The sequence below is a fragment of the Barbus barbus genome (genome assembly GCF_936440315.1).
Source record: "Barbus barbus genome assembly, chromosome: 42".
NCBI lineage: Eukaryota > Metazoa > Chordata > Actinopteri > Cypriniformes > Cyprinidae > Barbus > Barbus barbus.
In genome coordinates this window covers 15,337,997-15,355,776 of record NC_136720.1, presented here as the reverse complement: position 1 = coordinate 15,355,776, position 17,780 = coordinate 15,337,997, and the positions used below count along the sequence as shown (strand labels likewise).

The following is a 17,780-nucleotide window of genomic DNA, read 5'->3' as shown; positions in this document are numbered from 1 at the left end:
TTTACAAGTAGAACTAAACTTCTCTCTAGAAATCTGTGTTGACCGCAAAAATAGAAGCTCTAAGCAGGTTCATTATGATGATGTGATCCCACACGGGCCCGCTCTGCACTCTCTCGGTTTAAAGCAACACATCTAATCCACGGGAGCATCACGCACATGCAGCTTAGTTCTTCACACAGTTCACCAGCAGTCAGTGCCAGGCCTTAAAAAGGTAGAGCAATCAGCACATCTGTTAAAACAAGGCCAGACAAAGATTGGAGAAAAACAGGGTAAGAGCACACAGACTGGCTACTGGGATTAGAAGTAGCAGTTGTTTTTGGAAGCCATGTTTTCTCTAACAATTACACTTGCACTCTTGGCAAAAGCTGTTGTGCTTTCAAATCAGGTTACAAGAAATGTGCATATCGCATATGAGACAACTAGGACAAACACAAGGCTCCCTGTGCCAAAAACTCACCACACAAGGTACATAATATCAGATACAAGTCAAGATCAAGTCGTTTAGTTATCGGTTCACACCAATCACAGTATGAGTGATTGAAATCAAAATGATCAGTAGTGACAGTCACGTGCACTGCCCAGCACTGATTGATTGCTCAATGCAAGTCACTTAGAACCACAGTACTTTGTGACATCTTTTAAAACCTTTCAAGTTCAATAACCTTTAAGATGTTTGTGATAAGACAAATATGATAACGTCAATCAAACCAACCAACCAACCAACCATCATCTCTCAAAAACACAAGTTTAAATAGTGTGTGTGTAAATACTTTTTTTTTTTTTTTATTATATAAGAAAAAAAATCATCATAATCGCTTCTTTCTTCCCATTTTTTGACATATCGAGTCCTCAGAACTGTTTTAGCTTTCTCCTCTCAAAGACCTCTCTGTTCATCCATGAAAACCACTATTAGATGTTCCCCCAGCAGGGTTCCTACACATTTTCCATTTCAAAATTCCATACTTTTCCAAACCCCGTAGGAACCCTGCCCCAGGATGCATTCAATACAATTAAGTCCATTAAAACAGATAACATCAGATATCAGGCCAGGATTTGACACCACTGAGAGACAACCAAAAATATTCAGACAATCAATATGAGGATAATGATGATTGTTTTTATTGATGCTTTGAGGCATCTTTAATCATTGAATTGATCCAATCCCTCGTCTAACAGATACAGCGGGTTTCAGAGAACATTGGGTGATTGGGAACATAATTGATTTCATGTTCTTTTCTTAATTTAGGTAATAAGGTATTAAATTGATTTATCTATGATCAATCAATATCATCTATCCATCTCTCTCTCTCTCTACATTCATCTATATCTAATTAAATATTATGATACTACATGTGATATAGGTTTAATTAAGCTTACACAGGCTCTGTTTACATTTTATTGTGCTTTTTACAAGTTATTGTGCTCATATTTCCTGTCAGAACCATCATGTCAGCGGTCACACAAATTGTAGAGGTAATATTTGAGATGTTAGATACTTTCCCACATCACAAAGAAACAATTTCCTAGTAACCAGCAATATCAGAAAAACAAAATGGCTACTGCATTTAATAAATGTGTGATATGTAAAAATATGTTTATTTTCTCAACACTGCAATATGACACGTCTGACATAAAATGGTGAAAATGAATATGAAACAGTCTTGTGTTCTCAATACACTGGATTTAATGTTTTATGAGGCACGTTTGCCACGTTATTTTTGTATCTTCTGATGAATTGAGCGGTATGCAAGGAAAAACACATTTTGTAAGAAAACTGAAGATTGAACACAAACATAGGTGAAAATCTGAACATTTTAAACATTAATCCATTAACATAACATTAATTAACATTAATTAATTAAACATTTGATTAGTTTAAAATCAGCTCGTTATTATACCGCGGCAGCGGTCGCGGCAGTCGTCGTGTGAAGCCCTCTTAGTGTGAAGACCAAAGAGTGTAAAGACCATCGACTCTACCGTGCGACTCCACCGGGCAGGGACACCGGCAAGGGATAGTAGTAGCTTTTTATTTAATTTTTTCATTGATATGTTTATTATTGAAATGTTGTTGTTATATGCATGTGTTAATTTTATTTAATTTCTTTATTTTCTTAAATATGTGGGTAGATAGTATTTATAGAGTTGTAACTTTTTAGTTTTAGTTACTTTTTCTTATTTGTAAGTCGCTTTGGACAAAAGCGTCTGCTAAATGACAAAAGTAAAAGTAAAGTAAGTAAAGTAATCCAATTCAGTAATATCTCTATTTTGTACCAAATGTCTAAAAAAACAGTGCAGTTCTCTAATTTCTTAGGGTCTCTTGTCAAATTCGAATCTGCTATTCCCAACCAAGTATATAAACACATTAAATGTATTTGAATGTCCTAATATCAGAAGGATAATGTGATTGAAGCAGCCTGGCTCATAAGAAATCAGTGCACGTTAGCTCGTGTTTATTATACCTGCTGTAGTGCGTTTATAGTCACGCTACAATGTGTAATATACCATAACTCAATCTTACCTGCCAAAGCATCGGGCTCCAGACCCGTTTCGTTGTCTATTCCGCATATAACGAAGTAATGTGCGAAGCGGCAGGGCGCTGACCCAGAGCCGCTCATAGTAGCGCTCATCTCGGCTCGAGCTGATCCGCTTTGTCCGCGTCTGTTATACAGACCCGACCAGCTCCATATCCAGCGTCCTCAGGCAAATTAAATCAACCAAAGCGCCGTTTTGATGAAAACTAATGGCTAAGATTTTGCGCGGTGAGCTTCGGAAAGCAGTGTAGCATAGCCTGTAAAAACCGTAAGTAGGTATAATTATGTTTGAGGAGCGTTTGCTACTGTGGCTGTGTTGTAGCTGCTTGACGCACCGCTTCAGCTGATCACACTCAGCCAATCCAGACTCTCAAATGTTTCGCCTCAAGTATTTGTTTGCAGTGATGTAAGCCGTGTCTTTAAAATGTTATGATTCACCTGCAAAAAATAAATCAACATGCAAAGATTTTTCATACGAATAACAAATAAGTACAAATATTAAAAAGTACAAAAATTAGCTGCTTTGTTTCCAGTTCACAATAAACATGTTCACGATTGTGAGATAAATGCAAATTAAGTTTTCATTAAACAAATGCCACATTTTTTAAATACAGCAGAACCTGTTTTATGAGTTTTGTTTTGTTTAGCTTTTTACAAATCGAATACATATATAGCTGTTACAAAATATTACGTTTTTTACCATTTACACATATTAGACATTTTCTACTAGTACTAATAGCTGATTATTTGATTATGATTTTTACAGTGATATATCACGCTTTGAATATCCTTGCTAATTTGACATAAATCTGCTTTATTATAAAAATTATTTACAATATAATGTTATCTACGTATGGTTCCCAGAGGTAGTTTGGTTACAGCCTATAACCAGCATATTACAATATCGCCCTCTGTTGGTTAAATGTATTGCTAATGCTTATGGTAATAATCTATTGGGCGTCACCCAATGTTTTTAAGAGGGCTAAAACGAATCAAAATGATAATAAATTAAATAAAATAAAAACACAATATAAACTCCATCACTGACACATTAAATAAAAATAAAAAAATTACAAATTAAAACATAAAATAAAAAACAGACAATAAACTCAGGAATGGACTCAATAATCATCTTCACCCTTTTGTAGGTTGCCCTCGTTGTCCAAACAAATTTGGAGTGTTATAGATTAAAATAGCCTATAATTAACTAAAATAATTATAATTAAATTTAATTATTTCAGTGATGAAGGCTCTCTTTTTAATCAATGAATGTACATGACTTTTCCAGTCATTCATGATGTAAGGATATTTTTCTTATTTTATTATGCCCATTAAATGCCCGTTTTAAAATTTTATTACACATAACATTTCTAATCTATCTATATCTATACTTCAAGCTTGCTTCAAACTGTCAGGCTTCTCAAGCCAACCTCAAAGTTTGTTCCAACACTTTAGTTAAGTTTGAGTTCTAGAGGAAGTGAATTAAAATATAGTTGTTTTAGCTTGTTTTGTCTTATTTTAAGTCTTTTTGAGGCCTCCTAGTGGGCCCCGGGCCCCTGGTTGAGAACTCCAACAGCACTCTTGGTTGTGCGATATTGAATATAAAACAGTGTATTGTATAGATAAAACTGTGGTAACAATACATGTTGTATGTTGGCAGAAATAGTTAACATGGTAGTATTTCACCTATATGACGTCGCTGTTGTGGGAGTGGCTTCATGGTCATGGGGGTCCGAAAGTTTTTTTTGTTACTGCGCTAAAATAAATAATGCTGAGTCCACACTTCAATGCAAAGTGCCAACCATTCCCCAGCTTTAGCTGAGTCCAGTCCACAGTGAAAGCGTTTGTCCATGCACCTTCACGAGCGCAGAAACACGATCTGTGTGAAGCGACGCATGTGTAATCCACACCCTGAACACAAAGAACAAGCCAAGCGCTCCTACACGCCCAACAGAGACACCTGACGCGTCATCCGCAGCAGTCCCGATGGCGGAGGAGGCAGCCTTCATGCGCTCTGTGTTGCCCGTTCACGGCACTTTTCCCTCGTCGGAAGACTCTTCTTTAGCTTTACCGCAGAAGGACAAACTCGCTCTCGCCGACACACACCGGCTGAACCGACTACAGCAACAAGTGCAGCTCACTCTCTCACGGAAAAGAAAGAAACCAAAATCGCCAGGTATGTGGAATAAAACCGCATGAAATAAAAGCAAATGTGTAAAAAGAAGCAGTGTTTTGGTCTGGAATCAAATACAGGTTTATACATTTTTACATTTCTGGAAAAAATACGAGATTTGTTAATGGTCAGCTTTCAGTGGTCCTTTGTTCTCAACTCTATCCTTTGGTTATTTTATTTTATGTTTTATTTGTATGTAAAATGCAAAATCATATTAATTTATTCCTTCATTTATAAAAATCTAAACAAAAATGACTTTGGTTCTACTATGGTATCAGTGTGATATCAAAGTGACTTTGATGTAGACCACCATGGGACTGATTGATTATATGACTTATATTCTTGTAAACATAGTACTTCAAGGAACTTTAAATAATAGCTGAAGTCCAAATACAGTTATAACAAGATATATATAGATATAAATAAAAAAAATTAATATAATGTAATAATATTGCAAATAAACACATTTGGTTCCGTTTTGTTAGTTGAGAAACCCCACCTTATAGTTTGTCAGAACTCACTCATTCAGATGTATTTAGTAGGATTTGTAAGTGATTATGAAGAATATGTTTTCCATTGTGTTGTATTGTATGCAGTCCAATTGTGTGTGTTTTGGGCGTTGCAGAGTCATCTCTCTCAGACAGTCTGTCCAGCTGTCATATTTCAAGTAGTTCATCGTTAGGAAGTCTGAACCTGAAGGTAAGGACAATTTTCCAGTGGGATAAATGTGTTTTTAAAGGGATAGTTCACCCAAAAATGAAAAGTCGGTTGCCTTACAATGAAAGTGAATGGTAACAGCTCACCAGTTCCAAAAAATGACAAAAAGTACCTTAAAAGTAGGAAAAACGTTGTTTGTATAATTTGTGCATCTACATCTTCTGAAGCTGTTTGATGAGTTTGTGTCAGAAATGGACTAAAGTATAAGTTTATTTCCATACCTTTTTGGGTGAACTAATCCGTTAATATCACTAATTTGATTCACTTGAGATAATGACATGCACTATACTTTGCAGCGGACGTTCTCCATCAATCATGAAGCCACAAGGTTGTCACGGATGGCTGATCGATCTCAGTGGTCAAGTACAGAGCCGCCTAGATTTCACAGAGGCTATGGAAGCTTTCGTTACACCTCTAAAAGGCCGGCTTTATGCTGGGGGTCCAATTCTCTTACTCTCCCCTCGGTCCCTACAGTCAATCGTTTCCATACGAACAAACAAACTTTACATTACGCCCACTCTGAGGTTCTGCGAAACCCGAAGTTTGCAGGCCTGTCGGCTGTCACACAGCTCCCCAGTAAACCTGTGTATGAGAACAATGACATAGATGATACAGATGACGTATTTTTACCCAACACCCCACACAATGCTTCTGCAGAGAGAAACAGGATGGAGTTAGAGAAGCACACCCTTCAGAGGACCCTCTGCAAGCCGAGAGAGGGGGGTTTTGGTGCTCAAGAACAATCAGAGAACATGTCCTGGCAGAGCCGCATACGAAAGCCGAGCCTGGAGTTTGTTGCAGGAAGACGAACCTCCCAGCCTAGCTCACTGGTCAGCATGGAGGAGCACTCCGGGAGTTTGAGGAGGATAGAAAAGCTGGGGGTCAAACAACATGCAATGACAGCATCGGCAAAGTAAGTCAGTAGTTTATCAATTTTACCTGTTTAATCACAGTTAAATACCCATATTGTTTGACAGTGTTATTTGAGTTACTTTAATATTGCAGAGAGATGAATGTAGTTTATTGTTTGTAATTAGCACTACATAATGTAAAATTATGTATTTTTTATTATTGAATACAAAAATTATGTATTTTGAGTCTATTTTAGTCATTTTGTAGTCTTAATAAAGTATTAATTATTAATACACATTTTATATATATATATATATATATCAATGTAAATATAATTATTGTATTACATTTTAATAATTATATAATGTAATATAATATTATATTATTATATTAAATTAAATTTAAAGAAAACTTTGTTAAATTTAAAAATACATTAAATTAGCATTGTAATATACATAAAACTGGCGTGCTGGTTTTTGTATACATATAAATAGTTAAAACATAACTGTGGTTTATCACACCTGAGTTCAGTTTCTTTAGCCACACCCAGGCCTGATTACTGCCACACCTGTTCGCAATCAAGAAATCACTTAAATAGGACCTGCCTGACAAAGTGAAGTAGACCAAAAGATCCTCAAACGCTACACATCATCCAAAGAAATTCAGGAACAAATGAGAAAGAAAGTAATTGAGATCCGTCAGTCTGGAAAAGGTTATAAAGTAATTTCTAAAGCTTTGGGACTCCAGCGAACCACAGTGAGAGCCATTATCCACAAATGGAGAAAACATGGAACAGTGGTGAACCTTCCCAGGAGTGGCCGGCCGACCAAAATTACCCCAAGAGCGCAGCGACGACGCATCCAAGAGGTCACAAAAGACCCCACAACAACATCTAAAGAACTGCAGGCCTCACTTGCCTCAGTTAAGGTCAGTGTTCATGACTCCACCATAAGAAAGAGACTGGGCAAAAATGGCCTGCATGGCAGAGTTCCAAGACGAAAACCGCTGCTGAGCAAAAAGAACATAAAGGCTTGTCTCAGTTTTGCCAGAAAACATCTTGATGATCCCCAAGACTTTTGGGAAAATACTCTGTGGACTGACGAGACAAAAGTTTAACTTTTTGGAAGGTGTGTGTCCCATTACATCTGCCGTAAAAGTAACACAGCATTTCAGAAAAATAACATCATACCAGCAGTAAAATATGGTGGTGGTAGTGTGATGGTCTGGGGCTGTTTTGCTGTTTCAGGACCTGGAAGACTTGCTGTGATAAATGGAAACATGAATTCAGCTGTCTACCAAAAAATCCTGAAGGACAATGTTCTGCAGCAGGACAATGATCCAAAACACACCAGCAAATCCACCTCTGAATGGCTGAAGAAAAACAAAATGAAGACTTTGGAGTGGCCTAGTCAAAGTCCTGACCTGAATCCTATTGAGATGCTGTGGCATGACCTTAAAAAGGCAGTTCATGCTCTAAAACCCTCCAATGTGGCTCCAATGTGTTCCACAGCGCTGTAACAGACTCATTGCAAGTTATCGCAAATGCTTGATTGCAGTTGTTGCTGCTAAGGGTGGTCCAACCAGTTATTAGGTTTAGGGGGCAAGCACTTTTTCACACAGGGCCATGTGGGTTTGGATTTTGTTTTCCCTTCATAATAAAAAACTTCATTCAAAACTGCATGTTGTGTTTACTTGTGTTATCTTTGATTAATATTTAAATTTGTTTGATGATCTGAAACATTAAAGTGTGACAAACATGCAAAAAATAAAAAATCAGGACGGGGGTCAACACTTTTCACACCACTGTGTGTGTGTATATATATATATATATACACACACACACACACACACAAAACAATAAATATAGTGCATTATTAAATTAATATATATTATAAATACAAATTACATATATAAATACTTGTATTGAAATATAAGTATTAATAATAATCTTGCAACAAAAAGATTAGCTTATACATTGCCCTAATATTATTATTATTATTAAATTATATACTGAATTTAAATTAAACCTAAAAATTGTTACATTTAAGCTAGAGCAGGAGATAAAAGCAGCCATTCCGGCTGTCTGCCTTCATCAGTGTAACAATTCTTTGTTTCTCAATGATTATATAGAAACAACATCAGGTGATCATAATCAATCCACAGACTCCAGTTCAGCATCTAAAACAAATTAATGAGAACAGTAACATTGGGCAAAAAAATGCAATTTATAAACATTGTACACAATATATAGGTTACGGTGAATGCATTGATTATATTATACATTAAAAATGTGGAGATATATAATATATGTATATATAATAAATTTACTTATTATTATAATTAATTAATAAATCATATGTTCATTTAATTTGTCATTTTTAATATACAAGTATTAGATTATTAGTAATTACCTTGAAACAAAGACATGTACAAAAATGTACAAAGGTTTGGGCACTACTTGGTCTGAATTATTTTAGATGGAATGAACTCTGCTGTTGTATGTCTGTGTGTTAAAGGAAGGGCAGACAAGCTGAGCTAGGTCCAGAGATGACACTTAAAGCGGCTGTAAATCTGCTTGCACAAGATAACATGGAAGCACAAATCACTGCGGCTAACTTTATACAGAACCAGTGCTTTAACAGTCCAGATGCCAAGAAAAAGGTAAGTGATACTTTACTCTAAAATGACATATGCTTGTATGATCCACCCAAAAATGATAATATATCTTGCGCAGTCCTCACAGTCTAGCCTCAATGGATGCGTTGATAACAAACACCTCGGGCAAAATGAAACGATGAGTCATAGTACTACATGGTGAGGTGGTGAAAGTGAGAAGAATGTATTTAGTGTGGTTTACATATTTACTGTGCAGTCAGACAGTTAGTGATTAGGACGACAACATTTGGCAACAATGTTTCATTGACTTTCGGGTTACGTTTCTGCTGTTCTTTTTTTTTTACTTAAAATTCACAAAATTGACTTTTAAAACATTACAAAAATCAAAGCACAATTCATATTAAAAAGAGGTGGTGCAGTCTAGTGGTTTAAGATGTGAGCTTGGCAATTCTTGAACTATCAATCCTTGAGCAAAGGCATTTGAACATAGGATTTCCAATTTCCAAGAATAGCCAACATTAAAACTGTGTCTGATGAAATAATATAATAATATATCTGAATAAATATATTTTTCATTATTAGTGTTTTTATAGATGAACTTTAAGTGAGTTAAAGGTCCCATTTGTCAAAACTGAAATTTCCTGGCATTTTTCAAAATAACTGAGGTCTAGGGCTATGTAACTACCATATAAGTTTCAAAACAATCAGTCCACAGTAAAATGCACACAGCCTGCATAAAGTAGCTATGCTTTTTCATTTTTTGCAAAAATGTGACATCCGATCTACTCAATCACCACCTTCAGTCACCACCCCGAGAACCGCCCACCGTCCCATCCATCCTCCATCCTCCAGCCACAATTAATCACAATGTATATAGTTACAAATGACTATAAATCGTCAGTTTGTTGTTTTACACACATGCACACAGACATTATTTCATACACAACATAGTCTGCAAGAAATCTTTAGACGCACCCATAACAACAAAAGAACACACTTTATTGAAACTTTTCAAAGAAGCGTGCGCTGCTAACGCGATCATTTTTAACCACCGTTTCTGTCCAGTCCGCTCGTTTTATTGCATTTAACCACAGCTGTCATAATTTTTGGCATAAAGTCTGGCAGTGGCAGCAGGTATGCGATTAAATTTCTAATTTGCGGCTGTATTATATCAATTCTGGCACCCAACATCACAACAAGATGATATTTTAAGCTCCTGATGTAGCCGAATCTGCGCTGGTTTGAATGGGCCGCCTCCAGTTCTCCCTTTGTTTTGCTTCCAGCTTAGCGCGGTGACGTAATTGTGATGTCGGCCCTAACTAGTTACCTGTGGTTGGCCTGGCCGTGCGTCCCTCAGAAAACAACAGGCCAATCAGAAGAGAGGCTCATGAATATTAATTAGACAGGCCAAAATCGACATGTTCTTAGCAGAGCTCCTGAAAGAGGAGCTGTACAAATATATTGAGATGGTTTTTGGTACTTATACCACAAATATATATTCTTAAGGACATCAAAACCTAAAATAAAACTCCAGAAAGGTGTACAATATGGGACCTTTAAAGTTATATGACAGCAAAGGTATCTAAATATATAATAAAAAGAGGGGAAATGAGCATGCACAATATAATATCCAATATTATGCAATTACAAATGAATGAAATCTTATTTGTCAATATACAATGTTATACGTACATTGTGCATCCCTAAAAATAAACAATTTATGAAACCTGACATATGTAATTGGATTTCCTTTTCTCTTCTGAAACTTGTATGTAGATGAACTGTAATGTTAATAATCACAAAGCTACCTCCCCAGTCCACCCATATCATTTGTTAAAACTAACCTGCAATTTATTCTGAATGATCATGGTTGTGACATTACAGCTGTTAGCACATGCACACACGGCCGCCCATTTTTACATAACAACAGTGATTCAGTGCTCAGCAACTTCGCCTGTCCTTATGAATTACGCTGTGAACTGGTATGCAGAGGTTAACCAAACATAAAAGGTCAAGTACATACACTATCGTTCAAAAGTTTTGGGTCAGTAAGATTTTTCTAAGTATTTTTTTTTCAGCTAGGATGGATTATTCAAATGTGACAGTATATACATTTAAATGCTACAAAATTGTATTTAGATTTAGATCTCTATTTAAACTTTATATTTATTAAAGAGTCTTGAGTCCACTAATTAAAATGTATTAAAACAGTTATTGTAATAACGATTCGTAATATTACAGTTTTTACTGTATTTTTGATCAAACAAATGCAGCTTTCGTGGGCATAAAAGACTTAATAATAAAAAATGAAAATCCTAGTGACCACAAACATTTAAACACTATTATATTAAGGTAGAGGTAAAGTAGCAAAAGCAGGCTGTTTAATTCTAAAGGTCAGAGAGAAAAAAAATTGGTCCAAGAACCTTGACTAACAGAAGTGGAATACAAAATTGTAGAATTTGACCTATTTAAATTGAGGTTTCTTATTTTGGTGTATTCCATCTGTTCAGGTACTTTATCTTCAAGGCATCCCAAAGCTGCTGAAGATCATGCAGAGTGAGAGCGAGGAGCTGCAACAGGCTGCTGTCAGCGCACTCCGAAATATTGTTTTCGAAAACAATGAGAACAAAATGGAAGTCAAAGACTGTGGGGGGCTTCCAGTGATCCTGAGACTGCTCAAGAAGAACCGGGACATCGAGACCCGAAGGCAGATCACTGGTAAAGGATCATTAGAGTATCTAAGCTTTGCGCCATATATATTTCCTTACGCAATCAAACTTAGCTCCACTTTAGATGATCCAGCTAAAATTCACGCCATAAGAAAACATCCAGCTCTTGAATGTGTGACCTCTAGCCTCCCACTAATCTTGCAGATGTTATTCACTCTCCAGGGTTGCTGTGGAATCTGTCTTCTCATGACCTCTTGAAAGAGCAGCTCGCTAGAGATGTGGCCCAACCTCTCACAGATAGTGTGCTGGTGCCCTGCTCAGGCATTTCTGAAGGGGAAGACCCCAAGTTGGAGCTCCTTGCTGACCCTGGCATTTTCTACAACGCTACTGGCTGCCTAAGGTATTACCAACTTAAAGAGAAAAACAACAGATTTTAAATGAAGCAGATTTGACAAGCCAGGCCATTCTTAGTGCTACAACTTCCAAAGTTATACATATACATTATTGTAATTTACACTACTGTTCAAACATTTGGGGACAGCAAGATTTAGTTTTTTGAAAGAAATTAATACTTGTATTCAGTAAGGCAACATTAAACACAGTTATAATATTACATAAGATTTCTAAAAGATCACCAAATCAGCATATCAGAATGATTTGTGACCCTGGACCACAAAACCAGTCATAAGGGTCAATTTTGTGAAATTGAGATTTATACATCATCTGAAAGCTGAATAAATAAGCTTTTGTTAAGATAGGACAGTATTTGGCTGAGATACATCTATTTGAAAATCTGGAATCTGAAGGTACAAAAAAAATCAAAATATTGAGAAAATTGCCTTATATTGAGAAGTTGTCCATATAAAGTCCTTAGTAATACATATTACTAATAAAAAAATAAGTTTTAATATATTTACAAAATAGCTTCATGGAACATGATCTTTACCTAATATCTTAAGAATTTTTGGCATAAAAGAAAAAAGTATCATTTTGACCTATACAATGTATTGTTGGCTATTGCTACAAATATATCCGTGCTACTTATGACAGGTTTTGTGGTCCAGGGTCACATTTCTGAAGGATCACATGCCATTGAAGACTGGAGTAATAGCTGCTGAAAAATCAGCTGTGTCATCATAGGACAATTAAAACAGAACAGTTATTTTCAGTTATAATCATATTTACTGTTTTTCTGTATTTTTTATTAAAATAATTGCTGAACCTTTGTGGCCATAACTGAGCAGATATTTTTATATTGACTTATTTATTTAGAACATTGCACTTTCCATTGCATTTCTACATAAAAATGTGTTATTAAATATTACTTTTTGTGTGTGTGTGTGTTTAGAAATTTGAGTTCAGCTGGTTCAGATGGACGTAAAGCCATGCGAGACTGTGAGGGTCTCATTGAGTGCATCATCTATTATATCCGTGGCAGCATTGCAGACTACAAACCTGATGATAAGGTAAAGAGCTGCTCACATTAAATCCCCATCTTTATCAACAGCAACAGTAAGTCTTTAATTTGTGTCTATATAATAATTAAAGGAGCTATATCACAAAGTATCAAATTTTCCTTGATCTTTGAAGATAAAAGACCTTGATGTTCCATGTACTATGCTAATGTTTAGATTTCATAACACAAAATGTCCTCCCCAGTGGGGAAATAAAAAAAATATTCAAACTAAAATAATTCATTTTGAATGCTCGCAACTTTGTGACACAGATGAATGCATAAACGTGACCGTCCAAATTTATGTCAACGATACCTATTGGGTGATAAGAAACTATGCCTCTCAGCCTCCTTAAGGTAGTAAGGAGAAAGCCAGATATTATGTTTTGTGTAATATTATATTGTCTAATATGATCCGGGGTGATTATTCCAAATGGTGAACAATTTATAATAAATAAATTATTAACTATTACTTTCCAGGCCACAGAAAACTGTGTGTGCATCCTGCACAATCTTTCTTATCGATTTGATTGTGAGTTGCCTCGTGTGGATTCCCCAGTGGTACAACAGCCGAAACAAAATCACATTACAGAAACTAGCAACCCTGGCTGTTTCATCCTCAACAGTCCCAAAAACTCTGAGGAGGTTAGTGTTACACTGTAGACTAGACGAAGAGTTTGTTGAATTGTATTTCCCCTCAGGCCATCCAAGAGGTAGATGAGATTGTTTCTTCATCAGAACAGATTTGGAGCAATGCATCACCAATGGATTTGGAGAAATTCAGCATTGCATAACTTGAAATCTACTTGTTTGAAAAAATCAAATCCATCATTATGGCATTTTAACTTTAAACCATTGTTTTGAGTCCATAATCCATAATAACACTTCCTCCAGTGAAAGAGTCTCTCATCTGTTGTACAAAATATATACATATAGTTGTCTAGAACTGTTTTAGCTTATAAATGTGCTTGATCTGTGCATATTTCCCTCCTGATTAAGACGAGATGACTATAAAATATTATGGATAGAGGACTTTTAGCTGGAAGCAAATGTAAAACCGTCTTAATGATGGATTTGTTTGTCACAAACGTGGCTTTTCACTTCACAAGTTATTTATCAATGGACTGGAGTCGGGTGAATTACTTGTGGATTATTGTGATGTTTTTATCAGTTGTTTGGACTCTCATTCTGACGGCACCCATTCACTGGAAAGGATCCATTAATGAACTAAAAATGTAATGCTAAATTTCTACAAATCTGTACCAATGACAAAACACTCATCTTGGATGACTTGACAGTAAATTAATTTTAAGATATTTTTCATTTTTGGGTGAACTATTCCTTTAAAGTCTTTTGAAATATATTGTCTTTCAAATTCAAACTAGAATGATTGATGTAATGAAAATGTGTGACTTTACTTTTTACTGTTGAGTATTCAAACTGACCAAAATCTCTGAAGAAAATGTAGTGGCATCAAACTCAAATTGACCTCATATGTGGCATCATATGTTGTGACTCACCTCAGGCTCAGGAAGCGGATGAAGACTATCCCTTACTCGAGGAGAATGGCAGCCCTCAGGGTGTTGAGTGGCTATGGAGCGCCATCACCGTCCGCATGTATCTCTCTGTCATTGCTGTCAGCACAAACCAGCATACAAAGGAGGCATCCATTGGAGCGCTGCAGAACCTCACAGCTTGCTCTGGAGAGGTATTATCTAGAAATGAATCTCAATAAAATAACTATAAGCAGCACTGACTTCAAATCACATTCAGGCTTATATTAATGTCTTTTATCTCCATTAGACATCCCAGGCCATCGCACACTTCATTGTGCAAAAAGAGGGAGGCCTATCTCAGGTGAAGAAAATGCTACAAGAAGGAGAGAAGGAAGAGATCAGAATATCTGTGTCCCTGGTAAAAAACATCTGTCGTTACCGAGAACTGCATGCAGATATTGGTGAGCTGCCATTATATAACAAAAGGCATAATAACAGCACCGCACATGGCGGTGTCAGGCAGAAGAGTGAATTAACAAATGGTTTATGAATATCTCTACAGTTAAACAGGTGTTACCGGAGCTGGTTGCCATCCTGCCAAACTCTGATCGAAGCGTTGAGCAGCCTATAGAGGTCACTGTGACGATCTGTCACATTCTCATCAATCTGAGCCACGCATCTGTATCGAACACCTGTGCCATCGTAAACCAAGGAGCATTACCCAAAATCATCAGCATCAGCACTAAAGACAATGGGTAGGGTTTCATTTTCTGGAAAACCGGACTTTCAGTTATGAGATGTATAATAAAACTCACATTTAATTCATAGTTTTAATTCTCAACTAAATCTAGGTTTGGACCCACACGTGCGGGCCAGGCGGCTTGTATTTTACTTCATACCCTATGGAGCCATTCAGAGCTGCATAGCAGTTTCAAAAAGGTGAAATGTTTGCATCCTACAGTAATGAAGTAATAAAGGGTTATTACTTACTATTAAAAATAAATAAATAAACAAGTAGTACATTCTAACCAATAGTCAAGTCAATATTATTTGTATAGCGCTTTTAACAATGCAAATTGTGTCAAAGCAGCTTTACATCGGCTTGATATAAAGCTGGGTGGCTTTATATCAGCTTTACAGTATTTAGACGGGGAAATAGTTTGTCGAAATAGTGTCATTCTCCTTTGGCCAGACAAAATCAGTAGTTTAAATCTAGGCTAAAGCAGAATCAGATTGTGCAAAGGACTCATCTGGTTCCTGTGGTCTTGTCCCGATGGCCGTCTTGGAGACAGGGTCTTCACTGGGGATCAGTCTCTGGGGCTCATCTAGGTGTCCTGGCTGTAGAGGTCATCTCTAGGTGCTGATCCACCATCTGATCTGGATACAGTCTGGATCTGGGTGGCTACAGTGACCTCGGAATAAGAAAGAAACAGACTAATATTAGCGTAGATGCCATAGTCAAAGAAGAAGCTCAGTTAAGGGCAGCTACTCAATATATTAACAGTGTTTACAATGAAGAAATTACTGCTGTTAACTGCTGGAAGGCATGACAAAACTAATAGAACAAAATGTCGTAGTTAGTGTACATGTACATCGATTTGTGGCACTAATGCAGTGAAGCAAATTTGTGTCATTTCACATCATTTTCTGATCTCATTATTCTGCCTCACCTTGTCTTCATCATTTATGCCTCACTCCCTCTCTCCCATCTATAAAAAAGGCAAAAAGGCCAACAATTATGTGAGAAATGGTCAGAAAGATGCAAATATTAACTAATATTGGAAAACATTTAAACAATAATATTTTTAATTTATTTTTTAAAATGTATATTTTTCTATATAGTATTTATTTATTTATTTTTTACTCAAGTTCTAACCAGTAAAATATTTTAGAGATACATATATAATATACATACATATACATACACATACACACACAGTGTGACTTTCCCAGGTCTGGAAATAACACTTTTAAAATTAGGGTAACTCATATCTCAGTTTTCAAGACCATTGGAACCCTGGTTCTTCATATGCATGAGGGAGTATATTAAATTAAGAAATATCTTGATTTTTAGCCGTTTCAGCTTTTTTTAAAGCATGTTTTGTCTTGTTTAAAATCATTTCAAGTCATCCTTTGGCTTCCTTGGAAGTTTGTGGCCTCCTGTGTGAGAACTACTGATCTAGACTGCTCAAAAACTAATTCACATGTTTCAGATTTTGCGTTCACTGCATGTATATTTACTCTTGTCATCTGTTTCTTTAATCTACGGCAGGCTGGTTACAGGAAAACCGACTTCATAAACAACAGAACAGTGAAGGCTGTGAATTCAGTTCGTGATTAATGGGATCCAGAAATCTACTGCAATGAACTAGGCTTTTTTAGGAAATATAAAAAAAAAAAACGGTGCTAATAACATGGCTTTGGTGCATGTTTGTATATGTGCTTTGTCTTAATTTAATACTTCATAGGTTTCTATGTTTTTTTAAATAAATAATGATATTTTTACTGACCTTTTTAAGATTTTTACTGCCTTTGGTCTGTTTACATAGCTTTGTTGATGAAAATGCTTTTATTATCGCTATTTATTTGTGTATATGTTTTTATTTTGCAGTGGGTAAAGCCACTTCCAAGCCTTGTGTAGCAAAACGGTGTCTTACTTTAGTTTATTATTTTCAAATAAACTAAGTTACCATGTTTCTCCAGTCACTGAGGGGTTCATGTCTGTTTGTTTAGTTGCCATGGTTCTGTTTGAATACAGTAAACATGGTTTGTTAAAGCATAAAGCATTAATAATAAACCTCAAATGAATTTGGCGTCATGCTTTGATACTCGTGATGATTTCTGTAATTTGAGAATCACGCTAAAGGTTCAGGAAGTGATTTCAAGTCTTTTGAATAATAACAAATCATCATAATCATCGGTGGGAGGGATTAAGCGAAAGATTGAATTCGCTTTACGTTATCGACCGAATCAATAAAACTGACACATGCATTCGTCGACAATAAATTACTAATGTTTTATGCTTTGTTATTTTGTACAGTAGCTCGCGTTGTCCACAAAGAATTTTAATGTACTTTTACGTCACATCCGTAAACAAAGAAGCTCATGCGAGCTGGACGGTGTCATTATGTTACTAGGGGGTGCGCGCCAGTCCTGTTCGTGCGATATTGTCGACATCTTTTGTTGTTTTATTATAAAACAACCATCTCGTGCTGATTTGGGACTTTTTATGTCTGTTTCCCACAGATATATATTCATTTCTCTTAATAGCTT

General features: G+C 36.1%; 2 protein-coding genes across 5 annotated transcripts in view; one reads left to right on the top strand and one right to left on the bottom strand.

Moving 5' to 3' along the window:
- LOC306861252 (DENN domain-containing protein 5B) overlaps window positions 1-2,909 on the bottom strand; it is a 43,050-nt gene extending 40,141 nt beyond the window's left edge. For 2 of the 4 annotated variants that reach the window (XM_079403428.1, XM_079403429.1), the window contains exon 1: window positions 2,519-2,886. In XM_079403428.1, the coding sequence (XP_079259554.1) occupies window positions 2,519-2,627 (109 nt within the window). In that variant the 5' untranslated portion in view covers window positions 2,628-2,886. Of the gene's footprint in view, window positions 1-2,518 lie in introns of all 4 variants that reach the window. The other 2 variants (XM_079403430.1, XM_079403431.1) reach the window with 2 other exon arrangements.
- A 1,517-nt stretch (window positions 2,910-4,426) lies between these two features.
- Window positions 4,427-17,320, top strand: LOC306861401 (plakophilin-2-like; the record flags this gene model as incomplete). The annotated part of the gene is given in 14 exon segments (XM_079403627.1): window positions 4,427-4,482; window positions 4,484-4,707; window positions 5,330-5,403; window positions 5,718-6,334; window positions 8,790-8,934; window positions 11,400-11,607; window positions 11,781-11,958; window positions 12,907-13,024; window positions 13,492-13,656; window positions 14,537-14,719; window positions 14,815-14,968; window positions 15,070-15,262; window positions 15,359-15,446; window positions 16,780-17,320. Coding segments are annotated over 14 exon segments (2,472 nt in total). The 3' UTR covers window positions 16,849-17,320.
- Window positions 17,321-17,780: the final 460 nt, after the last annotated feature.